The sequence below is a fragment of the Coturnix japonica genome, chromosome 6 (assembly GCF_001577835.2).
Source record: "Coturnix japonica isolate 7356 chromosome 6, Coturnix japonica 2.1, whole genome shotgun sequence".
NCBI lineage: Eukaryota > Metazoa > Chordata > Aves > Galliformes > Phasianidae > Coturnix > Coturnix japonica.
Window position 1 is genome coordinate 28,364,815 of NC_029521.1, and position 24,615 is coordinate 28,389,429.

General features: G+C 42.0%; 1 protein-coding gene across 2 annotated transcripts in view; it reads right to left on the reverse strand.

The window, feature by feature from the left end:
• Positions 1-4,875: 4,875 nt before the first annotated feature.
• CHST15 (carbohydrate sulfotransferase 15) overlaps positions 4,876-24,615 on the reverse strand; it is a 38,730-nt gene continuing 18,990 nt past the window's right edge. For both annotated transcript variants that reach the window (XM_015867564.2, XM_015867565.2), the window contains exons 2-8: positions 18,515-19,584; positions 17,449-17,788; positions 15,069-15,215; positions 11,152-11,308; positions 8,638-8,794; positions 6,720-6,867; positions 4,876-5,516 (exon numbers count right to left, since the gene is read on the reverse strand). In XM_015867564.2, the coding sequence (XP_015723050.1) occupies positions 5,326-5,516; positions 6,720-6,867; positions 8,638-8,794; positions 11,152-11,308; positions 15,069-15,215; positions 17,449-17,788; positions 18,515-19,057 (1,683 nt within the window). In that variant the 5' untranslated portion in view covers positions 19,058-19,584 and the 3' untranslated portion in view covers positions 4,876-5,325. The remainder of the gene's footprint in view (positions 5,517-6,719; positions 6,868-8,637; positions 8,795-11,151; positions 11,309-15,068; positions 15,216-17,448; positions 17,789-18,514; positions 19,585-24,615) is intronic.

The window sequence follows — 24,615 nt, forward strand, 5'->3', positions numbered from 1 at the left end:
GCACCACCAACACAGGGTCCAGCACACAGCTGTGCTGCAGAAGCAGGTGTTGCTGCCCCTTGTAGCACTATCTGAATTGACTTTAAGCACGTGAAATAACTTTCAGACTGCAATGAACATAGACACCTGAGATGTATGTGTAGTTCAGTTTCCTCTTGTGACATATCCAGACAAGATATTACATTATAATTTACATTATACTGAGCACCTCTTCAGGTGGCACCTATAGCAATACAGTATAAAGTCCTGTAGGAAACTGTTTGCATCTTATCATAGAAACATATAATCATTAAGGTTGGAAAAGACCACTAAGGTCATCTAGTCCAACCATCAACTCATCACCCAAAGCAGATGGTAGACATCATAACTTCATCTCAACCAATAGACTTCCTGAAATACTGCATAACCTAAAGCTGAAAGGTCCTGCGTCCATATTAACGTGGCACAGAGAAAACTAGAGGTGCTGCACTGGTAACTGATGCTGTTAATCACAGCACTACCTATGTTACCTATAAGCCTGGCACCTGGTATTTGCTATGGAAACTGTTTTACAGCTTTACACCCTTTAGTGTTTTTCTGGCCTTCTAAGCTATCAGTATAGAAAAGTCACCATTTTTATTTTACCCATTTAGATGGCAGGCATCCATTTCCGTAAGGCAGTAAGAATCACTCCTACCCCATCCCCATTGCACTGCCCTTGGAGCCTTTCATCTCTCACTGTCCTGAGTCCTCCTCCAGCACTTCAGTTCCTGGACCTCAGAACTGCTTCCATTCCCAATTCCCAGCAGTTTAACTGCAGCAAAGCCAGCCTCCCGCAGCGCCAGAACCAATGGCTTCTGCATCCTGAGGTTCTATCATGCTCCTGCTGAGGTTAGTCCAAGTGCTTTGAACCTTCTGGCTTCAGAACTTCAGGTTTTGATTGCTTTCCAAACTGTTCTGTCTCAAATACCTGCGTTAGTCCCCGCTGTGTTGCCTGCAGCCTCCTGGCCTCTAATTACACAGCAATGTGTACCCGTGGGGGCATTCGCTGAACAATACAGACCTCTGTAACACACAGAGAATGGGAAACTATAGAAAATCAGCTTAAAGTGAATGTATATATTCAATACTCTTCAAATACAGTATTAAAATAGCTCAGCCACAGTTGCAAGGACAGGACTGCTCCGCAGCACCACCTGCTGCAAATGCACTCAGATTGCCATCCGCTTAGAGAAGCACATGCTTTAGCTGTTCAATCAGCAACACATCATGGTCCTGCAGCTTTGGGCCGGGAACAGATGCTGTGGGATTCACTCAGGGATGGATGACGCAGCACTGCTACACAGTAAATCAGGGACTGACTCATACATGCCTGCTTAAGAGGTGTTACTTAAATGTGTGGATTTTCCAGTCTAATAATTCTTTTTCCTCATGCTTTGGTAGTACTACTATGGCACAAAGCATTCCAGCTCCCCTCAGTTTGGTAATACTATAAGGCAACACCATCCTTAACAAATAACCTTTAAACATCCCAATAAATACTGAACAGACCACTTTGTGTACAACTGCCACAGAAGCATTTTTGAGTTCAACCATCCTTTTCCTGATGTATCATGCTGCAGGATGCCCATCGTGATAACAGAGGGAACTTTCTTTTCCTCCCTTCAGAATCATTAGTGTTGCATTCAGGTTTGAGGAGAGATTTGTGCTTGGCAGCATGGGTCAGAGCAAGCAAGAAGAGTGCTGGTTACCTCCTCCAGGAGAGCAAAAGAGGATCTCACTGCCAATGCCACGATATGAACAGCATTGTAGCACATACCTTTAATATCCTCCAAGGTACAGATGGTCCTTCTGCGCACATTTTGCTTCTTTACCCCACTCTCCAGGTGCCCTGTGCTATACACTGCACATAAGTCGAATTATACATTCACTATGCAGCACTGACAATCACTTTCCCTTCATAGCTCAGTGCAGTTCCGAGGGGAGATACTTACAGACAGAGCACTGCCTATGTCCCCCTTTTCGTCCCACAGCCACCATCCTTACCAGCTGAAACTCAATTTCAGACGTGCGCTGCCCTCTGGTGGTACTGGAAAATCAGCATCTGGGGAGCCCACAATAATCCCGCTGTTCTACACCCTTTAAAAGAGTTTCTCCCTTCCCAACACAGCCATGCTGCATCCCTTTGGTCCTCTCCCCAGGCACCACCAGACAGGAGTTTTCATCATGTTACCTTTGATTTCAGCACAGCAGGGGAGGAGCTGGGGTGCGTAGGTCCACCATCCACAAATGGGAGGACAGAGGGACACCTCTCAGCTTGCTGACAAGGACAGGTACAATTCTAGGAGCTGCTGGGTTTGGCCTTCCACTGCAACGCCCTGAGCACAAGCACAACCCTTCTCTTTGCTCCTTCCCATTCATTATTAAAGTAGAGGGACAGATATAGCCATGAGATATAGCCAAACCAAGTAAATAACTGCACAGTGTCCTACGCTTCTCCACCAAACAAATGGATGCTCAGCAGCCGAGAGGACAAGAGACAGGAAGCGTTTCCTTCCTGTGAAATGCAGAATGCCAATTACTGTTTCTGTCTCCTTACAGCCTTATTTTCTGTTAATTACAGCTTAGCGTGCACACAGCAGGCCTCTAATTTCCAACAGTACATTTCAGCCTGGCAGTCCATTAAGCCCCTGCCACAACAGCAATCACATTAAGCACTCTCCTACCGAGGGAGGCACCACAGAGCGCTGTCAAAGTTTCCATAGGAGCTGTGACTTAAAGGCAAAAGTACCCAGCAGGACACTGCCAAAAGCTCTCAAACCTCTGCTGCTGACAACATTGTGTCTCTGCCTGAAACCATGCCAGGGAGTTAGTACAGATAGAAGCATGGACCAGATCCTGCAGCATCATCTCTGCAAACCAGGACTTCTACCTATTAATACCTTTATCCTAGAAGTACTAGGAGAATAGAGTAACCCAGCAAATCTGGGGATCCTAAAAGGATATGTATTTATTCCTTTTATCTGCCTTTTCTTTTTCCAGTGTTATGGAAGAGAAGGAAGAAAGGAGCTGCATGTCCAATGCATGAAGTATTGTGCACGTTTCCCACAGGATGGCACTGCAACACAAGCGTTTCTGTTCGACAAACGCAGCAGCTCAGAACAGACACCGCTGGAGGGAGGCATACAGCAGGAATAACTTTGTAATGCAGTTGTGCCCCATCTCATACAACAGCGCTGGTTGGAAGATGGATTAATTACTTGGTAGAACGGTATATTCAGTACTATGATAAGTTCGCTGTTTATCAGATTGAGCTGAAGCCTATAAGCCTGTGTGCTGGACTCAATAGATAACAAGGCTTATTTTTCTTTGTAAATCAGAGCCTGTTTTTCTTAGCACGAGAGCCTTTGTTCTCACTGCATCTTCCAGCCAGAGTGCTTGGCCCGAGTGAGCAAGGTCTTACAGAGAACACATTTCACATTCCTCTGCAGTAGCAGCAAAAACATTTGGAACTGACCCCTTCCCCAGTGCCTTTGGATTCGGGAAAGCTGCATCTTTGCCTGATTACTTTTGTTTAGCACAGATAAGAGCAAGCAGAGTAAAGAATGTATTTTCTGAGCTCTATGCAAAGAGCCACTGCTTTAGTTTGGCAAACATGAGAGCACACCATCTTCACAGAAAGTCCAGTTCTTGGCAAATCACTGCTTTGGGGGAGGTAGGCCAACTCAGTGTTGCGCCGAATAATAATGGTAATATTGTATTCTTCTACAAGTATAGCTGTCAAGAGAAAGGGTAAAGGGCTACACACACAGCACAGTCCACCTTCATACAGAAAAGGGTGCTGGGGCCCATTCAACCTGAAGCAGAAACTTTGGCCATACAGCATGTTTTAATTTAGACTGCGCATATAGGCAATGGATGGAACCTCCCCGGTAAGTGGTGAAATCTCAGCATGATGCCTCAGCACAAACTATTTTCTTGAACAAATCATACACACTAATCTTCACACTAAACAATAATTAAACTAGCATTTAAAGCTGGTAATAACACAGAATCACTCGGTTGGAAAAGATGTTGAAGATCAAGTCCAACCACAACCTAACCATACAGCCCTAACTCTAACAGCCCTCTGCTAAATCACCAGATAGTGGATCTAGCTGACAACTAAACAGAAATATGTTGCCACAACAGTTGAGTTTCCCTGAGCATACAGTGCTGATTCTAATTCAGAGAGCACAAAGTAATGCACTCTCAGTGGATTTTGATGTGTATGCACTTCAGAAACAGAGCTAACCAGCTCCGGTCACCCATAACTACTTACCCAAATTACTTATTACAGCCATTCCAAACTTCAGGACAAACACAAAGTTTCTCATTTTTAAAACAGCTTTTCATCGAGTCTTCATTCCAGCCCCTTTTTAACTTGATTTTTCACCTTTTCTGGAAAGGGAAAGATACAACGTGCAACTGATTCAATAGCTAACATAACCTTCCCATGAGGACATATGGTACTGAGCATCCTGCTCAGATCACTTGTACTGGACTTAACATTAAGCCCAGCAGCTACTTCTAGGGAACATGTGCAATGTGAATAGACGTATTTGTATTAACATAAGCAAAGTATGGAAGTCAAATGGATTTGTTACTCTAAACTTTGAACATGGCCAATCATTGAAATTTCAATCATTCACTCTTACTCTTATGTGAATATAAAACTTCTTTTAAGACAGACACAAGAACTGTGGTTAGGAAAGCCCAGTTACTAAAGATATAAATTAGTCTCGGAAATGTATGCAAATATGATTATCTATTAAAGTTACTTTCAGAATTAAGGAGATATAGAAAACCTAAGGCGAGTGAAGACCATTTGTGAACAGGAAGAAACCAAATTTTGGCTGAAATCAATTTAAAAAATTTAATGACTACATGACATTGATAGTTTGAAAAAAAATATGAAGGAATTACATATATTGAAAACGAGATTATAAGTGTAATTGTAAGAAAACGATGCTAACTCCTCGTTGCAGCATCTTAGATAAGGTTAAACTTCAACAGCCCAGCCGAGAGTGTAAGATGTCACCCTTTGCACTAATGCATTTCCATGCCACGCTTCTGCTGGGGTAAAAGAAGTTGCAAGAAACTGATAAGCAAGATGCTTTACATTCTCACAAGGAAAATGTGATACAGTCATCATGAAGTGTGCTGACTGAAGATGAGTCTCATCTCCTCAATCGGCATCTCTTTGGAATGGGGAAAAGAAAAAGGTCAATCTCCACGCACAAAAATAGAATTTAAAAAAATAAAAACTCCTTTAAGCGCTGTATTTGTGGCACTGAATTTACAGATTTACGTCCTCTTCCATAAAAAAGCATCGTCAAAAAGAACTTGTGCCAGTTTCGTATTAAAAGGCCTGTAGAAATCTCTTAGGATTGCCTTTGTGGTTGGTAGCATAGGTCCCAGGCTTCTGTCTTCAGGTCGTCTGGTGTTTGACGCGGGACTTTTTGTAATCAGAGCTTCTTGTTTCTCACTTAGAGGTCCTGTGGTAAAACAGAATAACATCTTAATATCTTTCACCAGCAATGCCCTTGCTAAAGAAGATAAATGGCTAACTTGGAAGGCTTGCCAAGGGAAGACGAATTGAATTTTTGTTAGCAGAGACTATGCTTCAGAATATTGAGTACAGGCTTAGATTAGTAAAATAAATCACTTTTAGTAAATATGGAAATAATATGTTTTCTTTCTCTCACATTAATTAATCATCTCCAAAACCAGTGATATAAATCACTTCTAAAGGAAGAGATTTGTTTTCAGACAAACAACGAAGACATTGAGTATAAATCCCCATCCATTTCAGAGTCAAACTTCTTACACACTGTTATTTCTTTTATGGGGTGAGTTGTCTCATATCTGTTAGAAACTCCATTAGACTCACTCGTGTCATGAAAGGCCCTTTGTTACTGATTTTGAGGCTGTCAGTGGGATCAAACTGACACGTAGTTATGGTTGTATATATATATACTCCAGAATTACATCTTAGCCCTTGACTATGTACCTCAGAATGATAAGAACCCATTGATTTTTCCAACATAAACCATTTTCAAGAAGAAGCCAAGCTCTTTGCCTGTTCAATCTGCTACATTCAAACTTTCTCATCATTTAGACCAGTGTTTGGACCAGCCAGACTATTCTGCAGCCATATTTTTGTCCTCTTGCTACTGTCAAATCAACATTGGGCAACAGTTGGTCAGATTAGCAACAGATGCCTCAGTCAACACAGCAAAAACACAACTACCCCCCCTTCTTCCCAGCTAAAAACCACAACCTTTCATCGTATGCAGATTCAGATGCTGGATCATTTTTAGCTGGCAACAGCATTCACAACCTGTTAGCACTTTAAGTTATTTAAGCTGCGTGGGTTTTTTTTATGTTACTTAAGCTCCTGAACCTATGTAAGCCTTCAGAACCAGGACTGGCTTCTTTTTGGTAAGCTCTCACTCCATGCTGTGAAATGAATGTGTTTGGTTTTTTTTCCTTAATGTAGTATTATTAAGTTCTCCTAACACCAACTTTTCTATGGGCATTTGGGAATTTTAGTTTCACTTGACTCAAGGCAACAAGATTAACACATCCTTCAAGATGGATTCACACATTATGTTTTGTCAGCTAATAAAGCAACAATGAAGCAACAGTAAAACACAATTTTATGTGTACTTATCTCCAAGCAGCCAGAGAACACCTACCCAGATCCAGAAACTGGAACACCATGTGCATGGTGTATTTCACATTCGATGCGTGGTCCTCTAAGCGAAGAACAAGTATCTGATCCTTGTCAAAAACAGTCAGCCAGTCCAAAAGGTAGACAACATAAAGCCCAACCTGCAACCTTACCTGCAAGCATGAAAAATACACACAAATTAATTCATTTACAACACTCTGAGCAGGAACAAACCAAACCAACACTCTCTTGTGTCTTGTGGGCAGATATCCCAGATTTGCTCTCTAGAAAGATCACTGACTCATGAAACCTACACTGACACCTGAATTCCAGCAAAATAACCCACATTTTGAATTGCTGCTAAGTCATTATTATCATACTGTGTTTTCTTGGCTTTAGGAAGAACTTTAATTTTCTACCCTGTGTGACTTCTTTTCCACTGTACCTCTTCCAGAACGCTGCCTCCTTCCTAATCTTCAGTGTTTTAAACATTAAACAGCATTTATTTCCCAAGCCATTCTCCCTCCCATAACATCCGCATCTGCGCGTTTGATTTGATCACCGTGGCCCTGCATGCCTTTCTCCAATTAACATATTTTTCACAGGCAAAGACAAGCCAAACACATTTTTCTCCACAAGGAGAAGTCAACAAACATCCCTTTCTGTACATGTCGGCACCCATCGTTTCTAGTGACAACACCTACGACATTCACCTCCCTTCTTTCAGGAACATATTAACCAGTAGCAAAACAAAATTCTTCTGCTACAACAATTAGTGAGAACTCACAATTGGCAATTGAACGAGCTCTTAGGGGAAAATAATCCCTACATCTGTAGCAAATGATGCACATAAAAGGGCCTATTAACTTGGCTGAAGAAGAGGGTGAGGTCCATCAAGGAACTGTTAGCATCTGTGCTTTATTACAAACACCTGCCTGTGTTCATATCATCCTATGAGGGCTGCATAAGACAACACAAGAAGAGTGCTGCTGCATCCTAATGAAGAAGAGAGGGGGAAAAAAGGTACTTTCCCTATACTAGAAGACATTTGTACAATCAGATGACTAGAAGTATCCTAATGCTCCCTGGCAGCAGCTCGTATCTGTGAGGTTCTGGAGGCTTCCATCCAAGCCTGGCAGTTCCCACCTACCTGCTGAAGTAAGGAAGAGGAATATCCTGCAGACTTTGCAGTATTTTAGCAAATAACTTTGCAGTACACTATTGATGGTTATTGCATTGACTGGAGGAGGCAATAGGTTCACCCTGGTGACAAGAGAAGGAAGTATTCCTTCTGATGCCTTTGAAGTCTTAGCAAATAAAACAGGATTGAATGGCAAACTTGCCAGACATGATACTTCAAGCCAATCTCTTCCATATTATTCTGGAAAGCCTTTCTTCTCACCCTCAAGCAAAATTTGAAGCCAGTTCTACACTAAACATGTGAATTCTGGTACAACAGGCTCAGCATTCTGATCTCCTGGCAGCAGTTTCTGCACTTCTCATCATTTCTGGATGTCCATAACTCTAAAAAGAAGGCTTTATCTGGTTATTGGTAGCCTTTCCTTAAAAAAGAATACAGTTTTTCCTCATTTTGAGGCAATTTTATGCCACAAATATCCTTGCCAGAGCTACTTTTTGGAGAGATCTGCAAAAAGCTTACACATTCAACTGCAATCTTCACTAAATGTGCTCCCCATATGCCTGCACAATAGAACAACCATATTATTGCTGTTGGCATTCATCAGGGAACAGACTGGTGAGACAACTGAGCCAATACATCAGCTTTTACATGCCTGAATGTATATTTATTTCATCCGCTTTTTGAATGAAAAGAGAATTTTACTTCTTGATGCTTATAGGCAATAGTATTTAGGCATTTTAATAACCTTGATGCTGCGTGTTGTTATACAAGCAAGGAATCCAGTGGCATTGGGAATACGTACAGGCATGGCATTGTTAAGGGTGTTGTTGTAGACACAGGCTCTCAGGGAGTAATCCAGCATGCAATTCTCAAACAGCTGCAGCGATTCCGCCACTTTTTCATGAAAGTCTTCTGCAGATTTATTAGCACTTGCAAAGTACAGATAATCGGAGTACAGTCTGTGAATGAAATACGTGCGAGTAAATGAAAAAGGAAATGAAAGAAGATCTATTTACATAACAATTGCAATCAGTGGCATGAATTGAGAGAGAAGAGCCATGTGTGAGTAATATTGCCCTACCCACACTGTTCAGCAATAACACGTTTTGGACTCATTTTGATGGGTTTTGGCTCAGAATGGCAGTTACTCCAGGGAGCTGCTCACTCTCATCCCTGCTTGAAAGGTCAGCATCATGTGAAATCCAAACCTCAGTAAATTACAGGACAAAAAGCAGCCCAGAACTTAGATGCAAGTAACAGATTGACTTGTGTGTTAATCCTTAAGAACTTGCTTAAACTCTTCCAACAACACCTGGTTGAGAGACAAGGTGGATGCTGTAGCGTGGCATAAATATTAAGGCCATGAATCATCTGTGGAACACGGTATTTCCATTTTCTTTCTTATTTAGTCAACTTTGAAACACCTGAGATCTCCCATCCTTTCTTGTTGTGTTTGCAGCATATCATAACTCTCAGCACCACCCCACAACACAAGCCCATTGATTCTATCAGCCTCATTCAAAAGACACTGGCTCATTTTATTGCTGTGGCAGCCTTTTGTACCGTGCCAGCTTTATTTATTTTTAAACTTCCCTGGATTGCCACAGGTACTTTAAAATTCATCACTTCATTTGGAAAGATTCGGCTCTAATCCAGTGAAGCACTTAAGCACAGGAACAGCCCCTCTGTACTTATTTATTTCAGTGTTCTGCAACAACAGGATCTTAATTCCCACATGACATAAATGAAAACTCTCTGTTCACTTAAAAAGGAAGAGAAGGGATGCATATGTTGCAGACTGGCTTTCATTTTTTACACCCTTTAAAATGGAAGTTACAGCAAGCTATAAAAAAAGAGACAGAACTAAGCACAGTACCCAAACTACACAGTTGCTGAGAACACTGATGCCCAACAGTGCTTGAAGACTGCAATGATGAGCTCGGACAGAGATGTGGGGCAAAGCAGGTATCACATACAGCATGGGCAGGATGTCACTTGTTTGAAAGGCTTAATAGGAGCTCTCAGTATTTCTAGTCATCCATTAAAATAAACCCAGACTGTTAAAGACTTGATGACATCTTATGGAAAGCTACAGTCTTGAAGATGAGTGCTCTCTCTGCAGAGCAAGAGATTTTCTGTTTCTTCCCATCTGTTTTTAATTCTGGGGACATCTGCTTGGAAATAAAACCTTCACTGATTGGGATTTCAGCTGATCCAGCTCCTTAAAGTCATTACCCTCTATGCTTATCCATTACAATGGGATATAGATGCCCACCGCCTCCAATCCTTGAGGTTCTTCAAACATCCCCTACTCTGTGGGGCCTCACACACCAGGCTCTGTGCAGCTCCTTCACCCTCCCAAATATTGCAAGATAACAGTCCCCAGGTGCCCCTTCTGTCATTCAGATGGGCTGTCACCAACAAAGGCACTGGGAATTGTAAACAAATAGAAGCCAACTGATTATAAAGACATTAAGGGAGGTGAAGCTCACTTTTCATCTCACCCTTATTAGAGCTGGCATACGCATTATGGAGGATGGTTAAAGCAATCAGGGAATTTGTTGGTAATTTACATGAGGGAGCCACTTCAGCCACTTCTCCCGCATAAAATTATCATCTGCTCAGTCCTGAGGTCAGGAGAACCAGTTAAAAGCTGAGAACTGTATTTGCTGTCATGGGAGGTGGGAAGCACATGCACTGCTCTGGAGCTCAAGAGTAGGTGCCTGCTGACATCTGCATCCTCCTGACCTCTGTCATAGGTTGGAAAAGACGACTTAGATCACCAAGCTGAGCCCACCCCCACTATGCCCACTGATCACATCCCTCAGCACCACATCTCTACACTTCTTGAACACCTCCAGTAACAGGGACCCCAGTGACCTGGCCCAAGTAATCTGAACAGACACCTGAAAAGGTCTCCTCCACCCTTCCCAGTATCTATCGTCTTCATCCTCCCTCCTGCAGAGGACACAGCAGAAAGAAGTCCCTTAAAAGACTGGAGGAAGACTGAAGAGAGAAGTGAAATGCAAAGACAGAGCCCTTCCTTCACAAAGTCAGGAAGGCCAAGGGTGAGCTCCTGAGTACTTGTTAGTTCAGCAAGATAACACTGTCTAAATGAGTTCGAGTGGTGCACTAAGCATTTTATTACTTAAAAAGTTCATCATTTGCTGATTCTGGAGCTCTCTGCAATCTTATTTATTTGGAGTGGTGTGTCCTTGAAGACATAAAGCTTGTTATTTAATATGAACTGAAGCACTTCACAGGATTACTTACACTGAGGCATATAAATGTCTTTTACAACACAACCCTTGCTCACCTTTCAACAGGATCTCTCAGCATGATGATAAGTTTGGCATTTGGCTGGAAGGCATGGATAAAATCCTGGATTAAGAAGGGAGGTTCTCCTTCACTACTGTTGTCATAAAAGAAAATCCACGCATTGTTGTCCCACATGGTGGAGGCACTGGCTTCCCCTGGAAATAGAAAGCATCTCTGCTGGTAACTCATTTCATTCCTTGTATCAGAGTGGAACACTGATAGCTGGTGTAGACCATTTAAATGCTGCAAGCTCCAGAACATCTCGCTGGTTCTTGCAGACTGCTCTGGCTGCTGCTCCCCTGGGACAGAACACTCACACTGCAAGCTACAGTTTGCAACAGACCAGTGAAAGAAGTGGAAACCAGCACTCCAGTGGATCAGTGTTGCTTAGAACAGAAACACGAGAGCTGGTGAGCATGTGGGAAATACAGAACAAAACAGAGCACTGGCACTGAACTCAGTCGCTGCAGTTCGAAGCATCCCTTTATGAAAGAAGTCAGCTATTCAAGATCAACACTTGGTTAAGTGTCAGACTCTTAGATTCTTAAGCAACTTACTCCTAAGCAGTGCTACAGGGAGGGAGAAGCACAAGCAGCAGCACCTCTGCCAGAACGAGGCGTGTGATGCTTCAACTACTGAATAAATGATCTGGTGTGACGCTGTGAATGGTTCAGCCTTGTCTCTCTTTTGAAGTCATACCGGTATTTACGTGGCATGGATACGTTAATAAAACATATAAAAAACCTTTTGGAATCTTCCACACTTTGAAAGTTTAATGAAAGCTAATTCTTGTTAATGAGATTTTCCTTTTTCTTTTTTTCCTCCATCAAAGGTAATGAGATGAAAAAATAATAACGTTGCAGACCTGTAGACTTTCACATGATCTTCCTTGTTTTCCTCTCTTGGGAAAGTCCAATAAAGACTTTAAAATATTGCCAAAACACAAAGTGAAATAGGTATTTGTTCCAAACCAGCTTAGCATAATGTGATTCATTAGTAAAGTCTTGGAGTTGTTAGAAAACACATTAATCTTCTGTCATGTTCATTTTGCCTCATTTCAAAGGGAGGAGATCAGGTCTGTTGGCTAAAGCTGGGCATCCACAACAGCTCTGCTTTTCCGCTCTAAATTAATTAGCCAAGGCACTGCCTGATCATCAGCATGCTTTGACTCGTCAATTAAAATGCACTCGGCCCAGATCCCATGCTGAGCGAAGCAGAAGCATAAAAGACCCAACAGAGGACAAGAGGAGATGGCCAGGCCCGGAAGAATCACACAGCTGTACCTGTGCCAGCAGAGGAGGACATGGGGCATGCCCAGAGTGACAGGATAATGCGCTGCAGGGATGGAAGGGCCTTGGGCAGTCACCACAATATCCCCCCAGCAGGAAGGGCTGTGCTGAATACACTTCCTGAACAGCATTTGCCTAAATCACACTGATGATTGAAGTCTAGAACCTCAGTAAGAGCCCTATTCCTGTGCTTCATGGTCCTTACAATGGGAAACATTCTGCACAGCACATGTCTGGCTGCACTGCAGGTCCTCACCATTTCCATGCCCTTTTATATGCAGCCTCTTCCTGTTTTTATTATGATCTTCCTTCATACTCCTCTGCTCCAAGGACCTCTGATGATATTTAAAGCTCTCTATAGGACTTTCCCTAATTAGCTTATGGAGAGTGAACAAAGCTGAACACAACATCTGCATACACAGGTGCTAGCCGAACTAAATAAAGTCATTGCACTTAACCATAATTGGGATGATATTCTTAATGCCACAGACCAGAATACTCCACAGAAATAACCTCAGCTGGATCAGCTGCCATTACCAGCATCCAGAAGTGGGGCAAAAGCAAAGGACAACCAGAGACACCAAATAACACTGAAGCTTTAACAGAAGCTTAAGGCACTGCCCTAATGCACACAGCCCTAGACAGCATGGGTCCCACAACTCTTCTCAAAAGAAGATGGCCATCGGGCATTTAAAAGGGAAAAAAAGTAAATGAATAAAGTAATTCTGGTCTCTCCTGACTGATAATTTTAATTTCCTGAAACAGCCAAAAAAACCCACCTCCTAGTAATTTTACAGTATTCTCTTCTGTGTTATATTGCAGATTTAATATCTGCAAAGGGAGTGAGCCATTCTAGACATGAGATTAATTAAACATTGCTGGTAATTACGTCTCATTACTGCAGAGCAACCAAAAAAATTATCTTTTCTTATGGATTCAAAGAACATATAAACTACTAAGCTGCCTAAATAATAAATTTACAACTTCTGTATTTGGTCATTAATGGATTATAGTCATATTATGTTTTCAAAAGACAATCTTGTGAACTCATCCTATTAATGATCACAGATAAACAAGTCCTGCATGGAATGCCTCAAGCTAGAGCAGCACTGTCCGCTTCGGTTCATCTCTCAGCAGACATCATTCTACTTGCAAAAATGCAATTATTACTCATTAAAGTATAACATCCAACAAAGCTGAAGATCTCAAAATAACGTAGTGTGATGAACAGCTGAAACGCTTACAGCTTTAATTAGATTTTTGTTATAAGAAAATGGGGGATTCTAAGCAAACCTGATATTCACACAAAGTCAAGTTAGACAAGCTGGCTTTGTTTTAGTGTTGTTGTGGGCTGTGTTTTTAACCAAGGTAATAAAAAAAATGACTTAATGAGAATAATCATTCAAGACTTTTCCTGTAAACCTAATAAAAAAAAAAAGGTGAACAGAACCTTAATGAAACAAGAAATGAGACTACAGGAAAAAGAAACACAATCGAGCTCCAGAAAAAGCTACAACAGGAGGTAAGTAATCAAAGACGTACACTGCTGATTAGATTAGGGAATATAATTAGTATAAACACTTCATCCATGAAAGGGCAGGAGATATTACTATAAGTAGGAGGAAAATCTGCAGATGTCCTTGATGGCAATAATTCTTAGTCTTACAAGTTTTGCTCAGCACTGAATATTCAATAGTGCGGATGGCAGACTTCAAGAGAGGCTGAGGCAGCATCACACAGACATGACTGCAGCCAAGGCTGGGCAATGGAAGACAACGTCACCATTTCATCAAGTCAACAGTAGATTCATTATTCTTTTAGTCAGAATGCAATGAAGATTCTGAGAGTGTTTCCTACAACGGGGGAAGCAAAGTCCCCAAATCGTGTAGGACTTCAGCTTACTTCAGAAGTCTCTTTCCAACAAACAGATATTGAGGCCAAAGTGTCTTCCTCTTGGTTTTCTGCTTTTAAAAGGAAGCAAAACCAGAACTTAAGAACACCTGCTGACTTTCCTCATAGGAACTATAACCTAGTTGCATGATGGTTGGCCACTACGTGTTGCGGAGAGCAAACCCAGGCACTCCTCATGGAGCCTGGAACTGACCACAGGCTTTCATATGGAGCAACACAATTGCACTTAGTCCACCATAGGCTACATGGGGATGATAGCACACAAAACAGTGGCCTCTCTGTCTATAAATCTCTTATGGTTGAGCTTTAGAACAGCCAACTGGAGTTCCGTTGCTACCATGGAAAGCATTGCTTGTCATCTACAGGACTGTTAAAACAAATGCCATGACTTGTTTGCTGTGCCTGAGGAAGCAATACACCACTACAGGGCTTGAACCAGAAGCTACAGGCTTCTCTGTAATAAGAACAAAATTCAACCCATGTTGGAAGGAGTAACCAAATTCCCTTGTTCTCTTTTTATTGTATTATTTAATTAAATGCTGATGTTCACTGGGCATCTTATAACAACTTCTGCACTATCCACACACAGCAGATGAAACCAATGCCACCAGCCCTGTGCAGTGAATCGGTCACACCTAAAAATGCCCCTCTCATGCATCAACTCCAGATGGTACAGACTCAGACACAAACATTTCAGAAGCTGTATCTGCCCTACCGATTATGATGTTATTCATCTCGCTGTGCTCTTTTGCTGCCTCGCTCTGCAGCACACCCTGAATTTGATGAGCTGCTAAGTCAAACAGATCAAGGTAATCTTCCACTGGGTAGCGATCATGAAATCCATCCCTCAGACGAATGATTCCTAGAAACAGGGAAAAGAGAGAAGTTAGAAAATGTATATATAGCAGGGCAAGATTGCAAGATTAACTGCTGGGTAGATGAAGACAGCTTCGTTAACATCTCTGGACCCAAGCCAGCTAACAGCAGCACAAAATTAGAGCCATGAAGTGTAACACTCAGACACAAGTGCCAATAATGAAGTAGCTGAGATGCAAGATACTATACGATTAAGCCGTAAATTCACAGTGATAGCAGATATCTTAAGTAATCCGTTTTATGGCTCCTGCATGAATAGCTTGTATTTATTTTCTTCTAAATTTAGCTTTAAGAATGAAGATAAAAGATCAGATTCTGCTTACATTTACATCAGCACAAACCGGAGTAATAGGGACTCCCACTAGAGTTACTGTATTGAGACCAAAACCAGACCCTAAAGCCAAACATGCAAATCAACACACACTCAGCAAAACCAGAGGACTGGGAAATCATTCATGTGTTCCTCTGTTATAAGTAGGAAAACAAGGCTCCACATTGGCACCTTATTTTCTCCTTCCCACCTCACACTCCAAGGCACGTTCAATGACACCAGCCCTCCCCCTGCATGCAGTGTCAATTTATTGTCACTGCACACCCGTGAGTGGAAGCTGTGGCTAAGGGCCAGGGAAGAGAGACAGTCAAGCTGGGCAAAGTCCTGCCAAGCATCAACCACCCCAGCAGTACAGAAAAGCGATGATTTGTGAAATTAGACTTTCCCAGGAGGGTTATTTGGCTTTAGCTGAAATTAGTCAGTCTTGTAAAAATCCCTGAATTAGAGAATGCCATAGAACAAAGAGACTTTCTTCTCCAGGTAAGCGTTAGAAACTAAACGACTTCATAGCCAGCAGCACGGGAGTCATACCCACAAGCTGGCTTTTAAAGGGTTCTGACTCAGTTTCACAGCTTAGACTATTTGTTTTATGCACCTCCCCATCCAAGCAGCAGCCACCAGACAAAGTACTGTTGGGGCAACAAAAATTTAGTCTTCCTGACTAAACTCAAGCAGACAGCTTGAGATGATCGACAGGTTATATCTCTACCCATATCTCCCTCCCACCACATCCTGGGTTCTGCGAGCTTTCCTCATTCTACAGCTTTAAAAAAACTAAAAACATTAACAAGAAGTTATGAAAAGGAAGTTGTCATGGAGGAGATACTCTCAAGGAAGGCACAATCTTCTACATATGGCTTTGCTGATGGTCCCTGCACCTCTAGACCCACAGAGAAGCAGCATGGCACTCACAGTGCCCAAGTCTCAAATCCACTTCCCTCACTGATCTGACTTTCCACCCTCAGCCCAGGAGGCAGTTCTTAGCCTTCATCTTCAGCCAGACTCTGCCTGTGAAGAATGAGCTCCTTCCCATGAGGTTCCCTGGTAACCATGAAGCTTCTTGTTTTATTTCTCAACTGGCACCTCCAGCATCTCCAGATTCTCCAAACTGAGAACTAAGGAAAGCACGAAGCACACAGAAAAGCCAAGAACTGAAACTGGACCTGCCAAGTCTCATCTTGTCTTCAACCACAAGACTGACCCATGCTGGCACCCAGGGGAAAGAGAACATGAAGGACATAAACACTTCAGCTGGATAAAACGATGCAGTCAGGCCCATGGCTCTCAGTCGCCCTCTGAAGAAGCAACCACAAGAGATGGATGTGCCTCGCTCCAGCAAGCCATAACCTCAGCTGCTGTTTGCCTCTAGAGATGAAGAGTCGTGCCATGAAATACTGATGCAACTCAGGAGAGAAAGCATTAAAAATATATCCAGGTTTCTCGGTGGGAGAGAGCTGTCTCATGCAGAGCATCTGACTAGAGCTACAACACTAGCGAAGCTGCAACCAAAGCCAGTTGTATTTTACTGAATCAGAAGGACTGAAGGAACCCATGTATCAAATACCAACCCAGCACTATTCACTGAAGAAAGGCTTCAGAGAAAAATGTTGCAAAGCAAAACGGTTACCGTCATACTTTATAGCTCCTATCACAAGCTAGCTGTTATTCTTCCTGCCTTTACAAAACAGCACCAGTTTCATCTAGATTTCAATGTGTTGCTTTTTCCCCCCTATATTCTCCAAATCACTGCTAACAAACCAGATGAAATGTAGAGTCATAGAATCGTGAGGTTGGAAAGGACCTTCAAGACCATCTAGTTCAACCATCCTGATACCACCATTACTACCCACTAAGCTACTAACCCATATTTTGTAGCACATTGACTCACCAAAGCGCTTCCTCGTCCACCAGTGAGGCTCCTTGATGGCTGAGAACCGAACATCAGGGTGCAGCCGAAGCCTGTCGTACAGATCTGTCGTCCCACACTTGGGCTGCCCAATGATGTAGAAATGGGGTAGACAACGCAGCCGGTAGTGTTTGCCCTTGTAATGGTACAAGTGGTTCCAAAACACCTTCCTGAGGTAATCGAATATGGTTCGAAATCGCTTTGAATAGAGTGCATAGGAGTTTGTTGTGTAAGGGTCAGTGGTTGTGTTTCCTCTGTACTCTTCATACCAACAAGGATTCTTGCTATTTGGAAGGAATTTATTAGGAATTACTGAAAACATCTGAAACATAAAGAACAACAATTTCAGTACAGGCAGCAAAAAAACAAAAGAAGGTGGCAATTCTATTTTTCTAACTTAGCACAGATAGAAACAGTTTAGACATAACTCCTTAGGTGGTTTCTTTTTTCCCCCTTCTAGTGGCATTGGAACCAAATCCAGTGCAAACAGTTGGACTGGGAGAGGAATAAAACAGGAAATGCTTTGATTTTAAGGCCAGAATGCAGATCCACACTTCCCCGCCTCACTGCCACCCCAGGAATTAATTTTTCAAGTCAAAGTTGCAATGCTCAGATTAACCCGCAGCCTGAAGGACGGTCACTCTGAACCACAAAGTCTGCAATGCCCAGGTTTTCTTCAAGCTGCCGACAGAAAAGCTGCTTTCCTATTTATCATTTCAGGTTGCCGGCAAACACAACTTACTTGGAATGACTTTGAGTGAGACAAGGTTCTCAATTCAATTAGACTGTACAGCTGTCGGAAAACTGCCTGATTTTCTGTTTCAGGTGTCAAGACCATTTAGACAGCCCATCCATTCTGCCTGTGACTCAGAAGGATGTGGTCTGTAACATCAGCTTTTCAACAGGCGTAAATCAGGAGGCGCTGGGTGGCGTGAATCACAACGCAAACATCAGAGTAGCTGCACTGTTTTCATCTCAGAAGACAGACCCCCAAACCCTCAAAACAAACCAGCATGCAGCACTTTCAGAAGCTTTAATTCATACTTACGTGTGGCTCTTGTTTCCTCAGCTCTTCTAAACCAGGGCGCTGTCTCGTTATAAACTCTATCTTTGAAGTAATAGTGTCAATAATTAATTTAATGCTTGGATAATCCTTTATGTATGAAATATTCATTTTAGAAGGCTGGTAATGGTCTTTCATGTCACTAAGGCTTTCATTGTCCATTAAGCTTGGATTGCTAGTAAAAGCTCCATAATGGAAGGGAGATGGAATTAACAACAGGCCGTGCTTGGCTCCAGTCAGTACATAGGACGCCATTACTAGAGTCATTATAATCAACCCAAATATTAAGCTGCATAGCTTCCCCTTCTTCAAGCAGAAAAATCCATTCCAGCTTTCACTGTGATCAGTCCTTACTTCCAAAACTGCAAGCAACTTCATCTGCTTGCTATCAGCGTACAAAGGGATTCTGTTTTCTCCTTTGCAAACAGGACACTTCTGGTTATTGTGGCTATGGCCGCGGCATCTGAAACACTGTCTGTGCAAGTCATTTGGTAATAAGTGTATGCAACAATTAATGCAATGCCTCATATTAATACCGTTAAAACTCCTGTATTAACAAGCCAAGGACAGCCACAAAAACGTTTCTGAAGCATGAGTCATCTTCTGCAAGAGTGAAATTATTTAATTCCTTGAGTGATTCTATGAATTCTCTTCAACATGAAAGCGCAGGTTCAACCCAGAATACTTAGAAACACTCCGAAAGCGACATGTGGCATATGCAGAAAAAAAGAACACCAGCTACAAAAATAGATGTACTGTGGACGTGGTTTCCAAGAATCTGGCTCAGGAGGAAGAATGTGGCAAAGCGAGAATCAGCTGCACCATTGGCTCAAGTTTTTCCCATTGAACAAAACGGGAAAGGAGAAAAATCGTTACGTAGTATGAAAATATGCAAAAAATAAGATGAATTCATTGTCTTCTGATTTATACCGGAATAGGCAAACGTGGGTAGAAATCCCCCAGATATTCTTAAAGCACTCAGATTCCAAACCAGGCTGCTGCTCCTGGAAGCTTCATCATCCCAGCGATGTTCTCAAGGATCTGTGCTGTGCAACCTGAAGAAACAAAGCCAGATATGCTGTCACACAGAAGAGCAAACTGAGTAATACCTACATTCACCTTTATTTGAGGTTATGGCAGAACTACAATCCATCACCAGCAATTTCACACTAGCATATGAAAGAGGTCTCTCCTCATGATATTAAACCTGGGAAATGCTTGTCTTCAGGTCTACAACAGGTTGCTGTTTCTTTTCATCCACACTCCTGCCCACATCAGCAAATAGTTGTGGCAGCCACAGGTAACACCACTGACTCTCCATCTGCTCACTGACCTCTGTAACAGCTTTTAATTTGCTCTTTTTGGGTGGTAGCCAGTAACACAGGTTAAATTCCCAACCTCTGTGCATGACAGCCTTACATTAACTTCCTTGAAATGAGGCAGGAACCCAGGTCAGAGGATGAGGCTGGGACAACAGCCTGCTTTCAAGACCACAGGGAAGAAGGTCAAACAACAGGCAACAAAAGAAGCCACAAGGAAAGCATTCAGCAAATTGAAGGGTTGAAATATAGACATAAGCAAAAACTCACAGCAGGATCTGGCTTCTGGACCTAATGGTTCTGGAACAAGAGCAACTACCAGTAACACAGAGAAAAGTCAGCACGATGCTTTCAGCATTCCTTGTCAAATATATGTTGAAAACATACCGCTCAATAAGAACATCAAGACGTATTAGTTAAATGAAATGTACCATCAGCACAGCAAATCCAAGACAAGGCCTTGACCCAGCAAATGCTCTCAAATGCCAGCACTTCAATACAGGCAAGGTTGTGCAGGAACCACTCAAGTGGATGCTTCCTCATTCCAAGCCCTTGAACACTCATGGATGCCACATACAGGCTGAAGGACACTGCTGCAAAGGGCACGTGCCATCCTCTACCAAGCACTTCCTCACCATGGTTGCTCACAGACAAAAAGTGGCTAAAGGTATTCCGAATTGTTTGTGCTAACCTTTGTGCTTACACTTGGCATTGTGAGGGTATCATAGTTAGGCTGCAGTTGGACTTGATGATCTTTAAGGTCTTTCCCAATCTGAGCAATTCTATGACTTCAGGCAGAACTCAGAGCAGACACTTAAATGTGCAACCAAGCGATCAATCACCCTTCAAAGGGATGGTCATAAGTAAAACACATTAAGGTGTAGTCCCTCTAGACTTTCTGGTTTTGGAGTGTATTAAATCCCTCACCAGGAATACTCACATTATCAGGTCAAAAGCAAATCTCTGTTTGGAGAAGACAAATGATCAAATACAGAAGCTGACAGATGATATATGTGCTTCAATATTCTAGGTAATACTTACAGTTCCTATTTCTAAGAATCCTAAGAACTACTTTGGTTCGAGAACTAAAGACAGGAAATATTTTAAAGCAATTTTGAGGGTGAAAAGAAACAGTAAACTTAAGCTGAAAAGGGAAATAAAAGATGCTGAAAAAATGAAGTTGTAATGTATGACTTTGAAGGTCAACATTTATTTTGGCTTTTATCACTTGGCTTGGATAGAATGGTTCCATCACTTCGGCACCCTTTGTCAGTCCCCATGTGGACATCTGTGAGAGTGGCCACCCACTTCCCCCACCACCTCCATTCTTCAGCACCAACATAATGGCAAGAAGAAAGAAGAATACAAGACTGAATTGGGAAAAAGGTCAGCAGCTCTCTCATCAGGGTGGGAAGGGACCTCTGGAGTTCACCTGGTTCAATGGCATGACATGGACAGTCCCAATGCTGAAGAGAGGGAGGACAATGAAGGAAGGTTACACTGGTAGCTATAATATCTGGGTTGCCAGAAAGAACCATATAGCATCAGACACACTAGGTGTTACGTGTGATTTTGTGCAGTCCTTCCTCCCTAAGCTCCTCCACTTTGACAATCAGCCCACATCTCAGAGGGACCAGTTACTATGCACTGCTATAAGAAAAACCTATTTATATATTCCACTCCTCCTCTAATAGGGACCTGAAACTCACTTGGTGTTAGTGGCTGAACAGATTGATCTGAGACACTCCTGCACAATCAATTCAAGCTTTGGGTACTTGACATTAATTCTCAAACTTTTTAAAAGAGCCATCAGAGATGCATTAATGGATCCAAAGCACAGGATCATACAGACGCTGCATAAGCTTCTCCATACAATTTTATGTCCATTTGCATGTTAATAAAATGGACATGAATTTATTGAACCCTCGCCAGGTGTGGTGAATATGTTATAAAGTCAAAGGAAAATCTCACTAACTACATCTTTGCATGCTGAGCAAAATGCTTTATGAGGAAGGTGACACAAGGGTAAAAGAGAAAAAGAAATATGCTTAGGCTACAGCATAAATGAGATCTTAATCACACCATTTGTGAGGGAAAATTTGAGTTCACCAGCAACCATAACTCTGCCAGCTTACACACTGCAACAAGCTGCTTCATTAGATGACCTACCACAGGGCAGCATGACATTACTCAGCTAATAGAACACAGAGAGGTGAAAGTAAGTGTTAGTTGCAGACTTACATTTTATATGATTTCCCACTATCATAGAATCATATCACAGAATGGTCTGGGTTGAAAAGGACCATAATGATCATCTAGTTTCAACCCCCTGCCATATGCAGGGCCACCAACCACCAGACCAGGCTGCCCAGAGCCACATCCAGCCTGGCCCAGAGCCACGACCAGCCTGGTTGTGTTCATGTCATAAAACCCCACTGTGATAAATACATGAAAGCCAGAACATAATTCCCTACAGCCACTCCCTTTCTTCATCAAGAGGTTTTAATTAAATTAATTCCCCGTTCTTTCACTGTGCAGTGCAGGATGCACACCAGGATCTTCTCCAGTATAAGCAGCCCAAGCTTTCCTCATTCATCCCACAAAACAAAGCAATCCAAAGCATCTCTGTCACTTCTCCCATTCAGCATTTCCAGCAGGTGTAACCACAGACACAGTTCACCTTTTTTGTATTTCAATACTGACTGAAGTAGAAGCAAATTGCAGACAGGAGAAAAACCTGCGAGCCTTGAGTTGGTAATAAACCATTTATGTCTTTTTATTTCAGTTGCAAAACTGCTGTCAGTTCAGCAACAGAATCTTACACTCTTTACACAACCAGCAGCGTCTCTGTACATTCTTGAATAATGTAGCATGTAATTTCCTCTTGTTGAGATGAATGGTGAATTATTTATGATCATGTCTATGCATGTAAATAAATATATACCAGCTGACAAAGCAGGAATCCACAGAAACCTTTTTGAGTGCCTTGGTCAAATCAACCCTCCTCTTAAAAATGAGAATATATGGAGGATCTCTTAAGTAGGAGACATAAATATAATAGAGAGATGACACACCAGAATGGAAAAACACACCAAAAAAACAGCTATCTCAAATTTCATTAAAACCCTGCTGAAGCCAATGGGTCCCACATCCTTTCTTCAAACTGAAGCAGACCCCAGCTAATACAGATAACAGAGGATTTAGTAGGACTATTAAAACCAGATTTCGTATTGCTAGTCTCCCTGTACAACTCCTTATTTACATAAAACTGCCCACACTGGGCATACAGAGGACTAAATATGGAGCACCTATCATACCTTAAGTATAGCCCAAAGGGCAGCTAAATAGGATAAAAAGATAGATCCCACCGAGAATAAAAAACATCAGATTTTTCATTACTTGTGTATTTTCAAATGTTATCTAGACAAATACTTGAAATCTTGTTGTATTTATTTTCAATAAAGACTTCATATAATCTTCCTCTTTTCTTTTAAAGGATCGTAAGGGAAGACTAATCAAAATGACTACGAAAATAAGTTACTTTCATATGTTCAGTCATATAACCAAAATCCCCTTCCTCGAGAATAACATAAACCACATGGAATAGATTTTCAACACACACACATCTTCTGGACATCTCCACATACAACTTGTACTTTTCAGGTCACCACTCTTAATTTTTAATGAACTCTTTTCTTTTTTCCTATTTCTTTAAAATGAAGACAAATGATTTGGCTAATATGCTTAATTCTGCATATCCTATTAGCCTTGTTACTCTTTAGATATGCTCAGATTTTCCTGCTGCCACATCAAAGAGCGTCATGCTGCGAACCCATAGGAAACACACTTCAAGTAGAACAGCAACATATTTCCCAAATCGATGTATAACAGCTTTTCCCTGTTTGATATCGATGAAGCCACATTGCTTTGTTTCCTTTCTTCATGCAACATAATTAAAACCTGGATCTCAGCAAGGCCAAAAGTTCAAAAGCATTTAGAAGACACTAAACAATAAGTAAACATATTGATGGTCGCTATCCCTAATTTCCGCAAGCTTGAAGAGTTGGGGCTGAGAGAAATCTATTAATACCTGCTCATACCATTCTTTCGTAGAGTAAGGCCATGCCTAGCGATGGCCATGACCAGAGGCAAGAACTAGGGACAGAGACATCAGTGCCATGGAGCTCCTGTGAGGCCACAAGAAGATGTGGGGCACTAAGCAAAACAGCTCACAACCATATCAAGGCAAGAAGCAATCAGGAGCTGTAACAGGCTGCCCACGGAGGTGGTTGAGCCACTGTTCCTAGAGGTGCTCAAGAAACATTTAGATGTTGTACTGAGGGGCATGGTTTAGTGCGGAAATATTGATGGTATGTGTGGACTGGATGACCTTCAGAAGTCTTTTCCAAACTTGGTGATCTGTGATTCTATGATCAACTTCCATGATGCACTTGAATAGAGAAAGGAAAATAAAAGGCAGAGTGAGGCTAGCACCATGAAATCATCATGAAATTTTCATATAAGAAAAATAATTGATACTGCAAGCAGCATAGCCCAGTCACATCATTTATTTCCTCATTCCCACATTGCCTGCTGACCCACTAGCTTTTTCCTCCAATACAAGCTTACTGAAAAGGACAAGGACTGGCCAAGATTACAGGCTGCACAAAGGTTCTGCTCTTGCTCTCAAACACAGTCTCATCAGGGCAAGCCAAGGTATTTGTGCAAGCAGCACAAGGAAGTTCATCCTGTCAGTGGGCAGGAGGC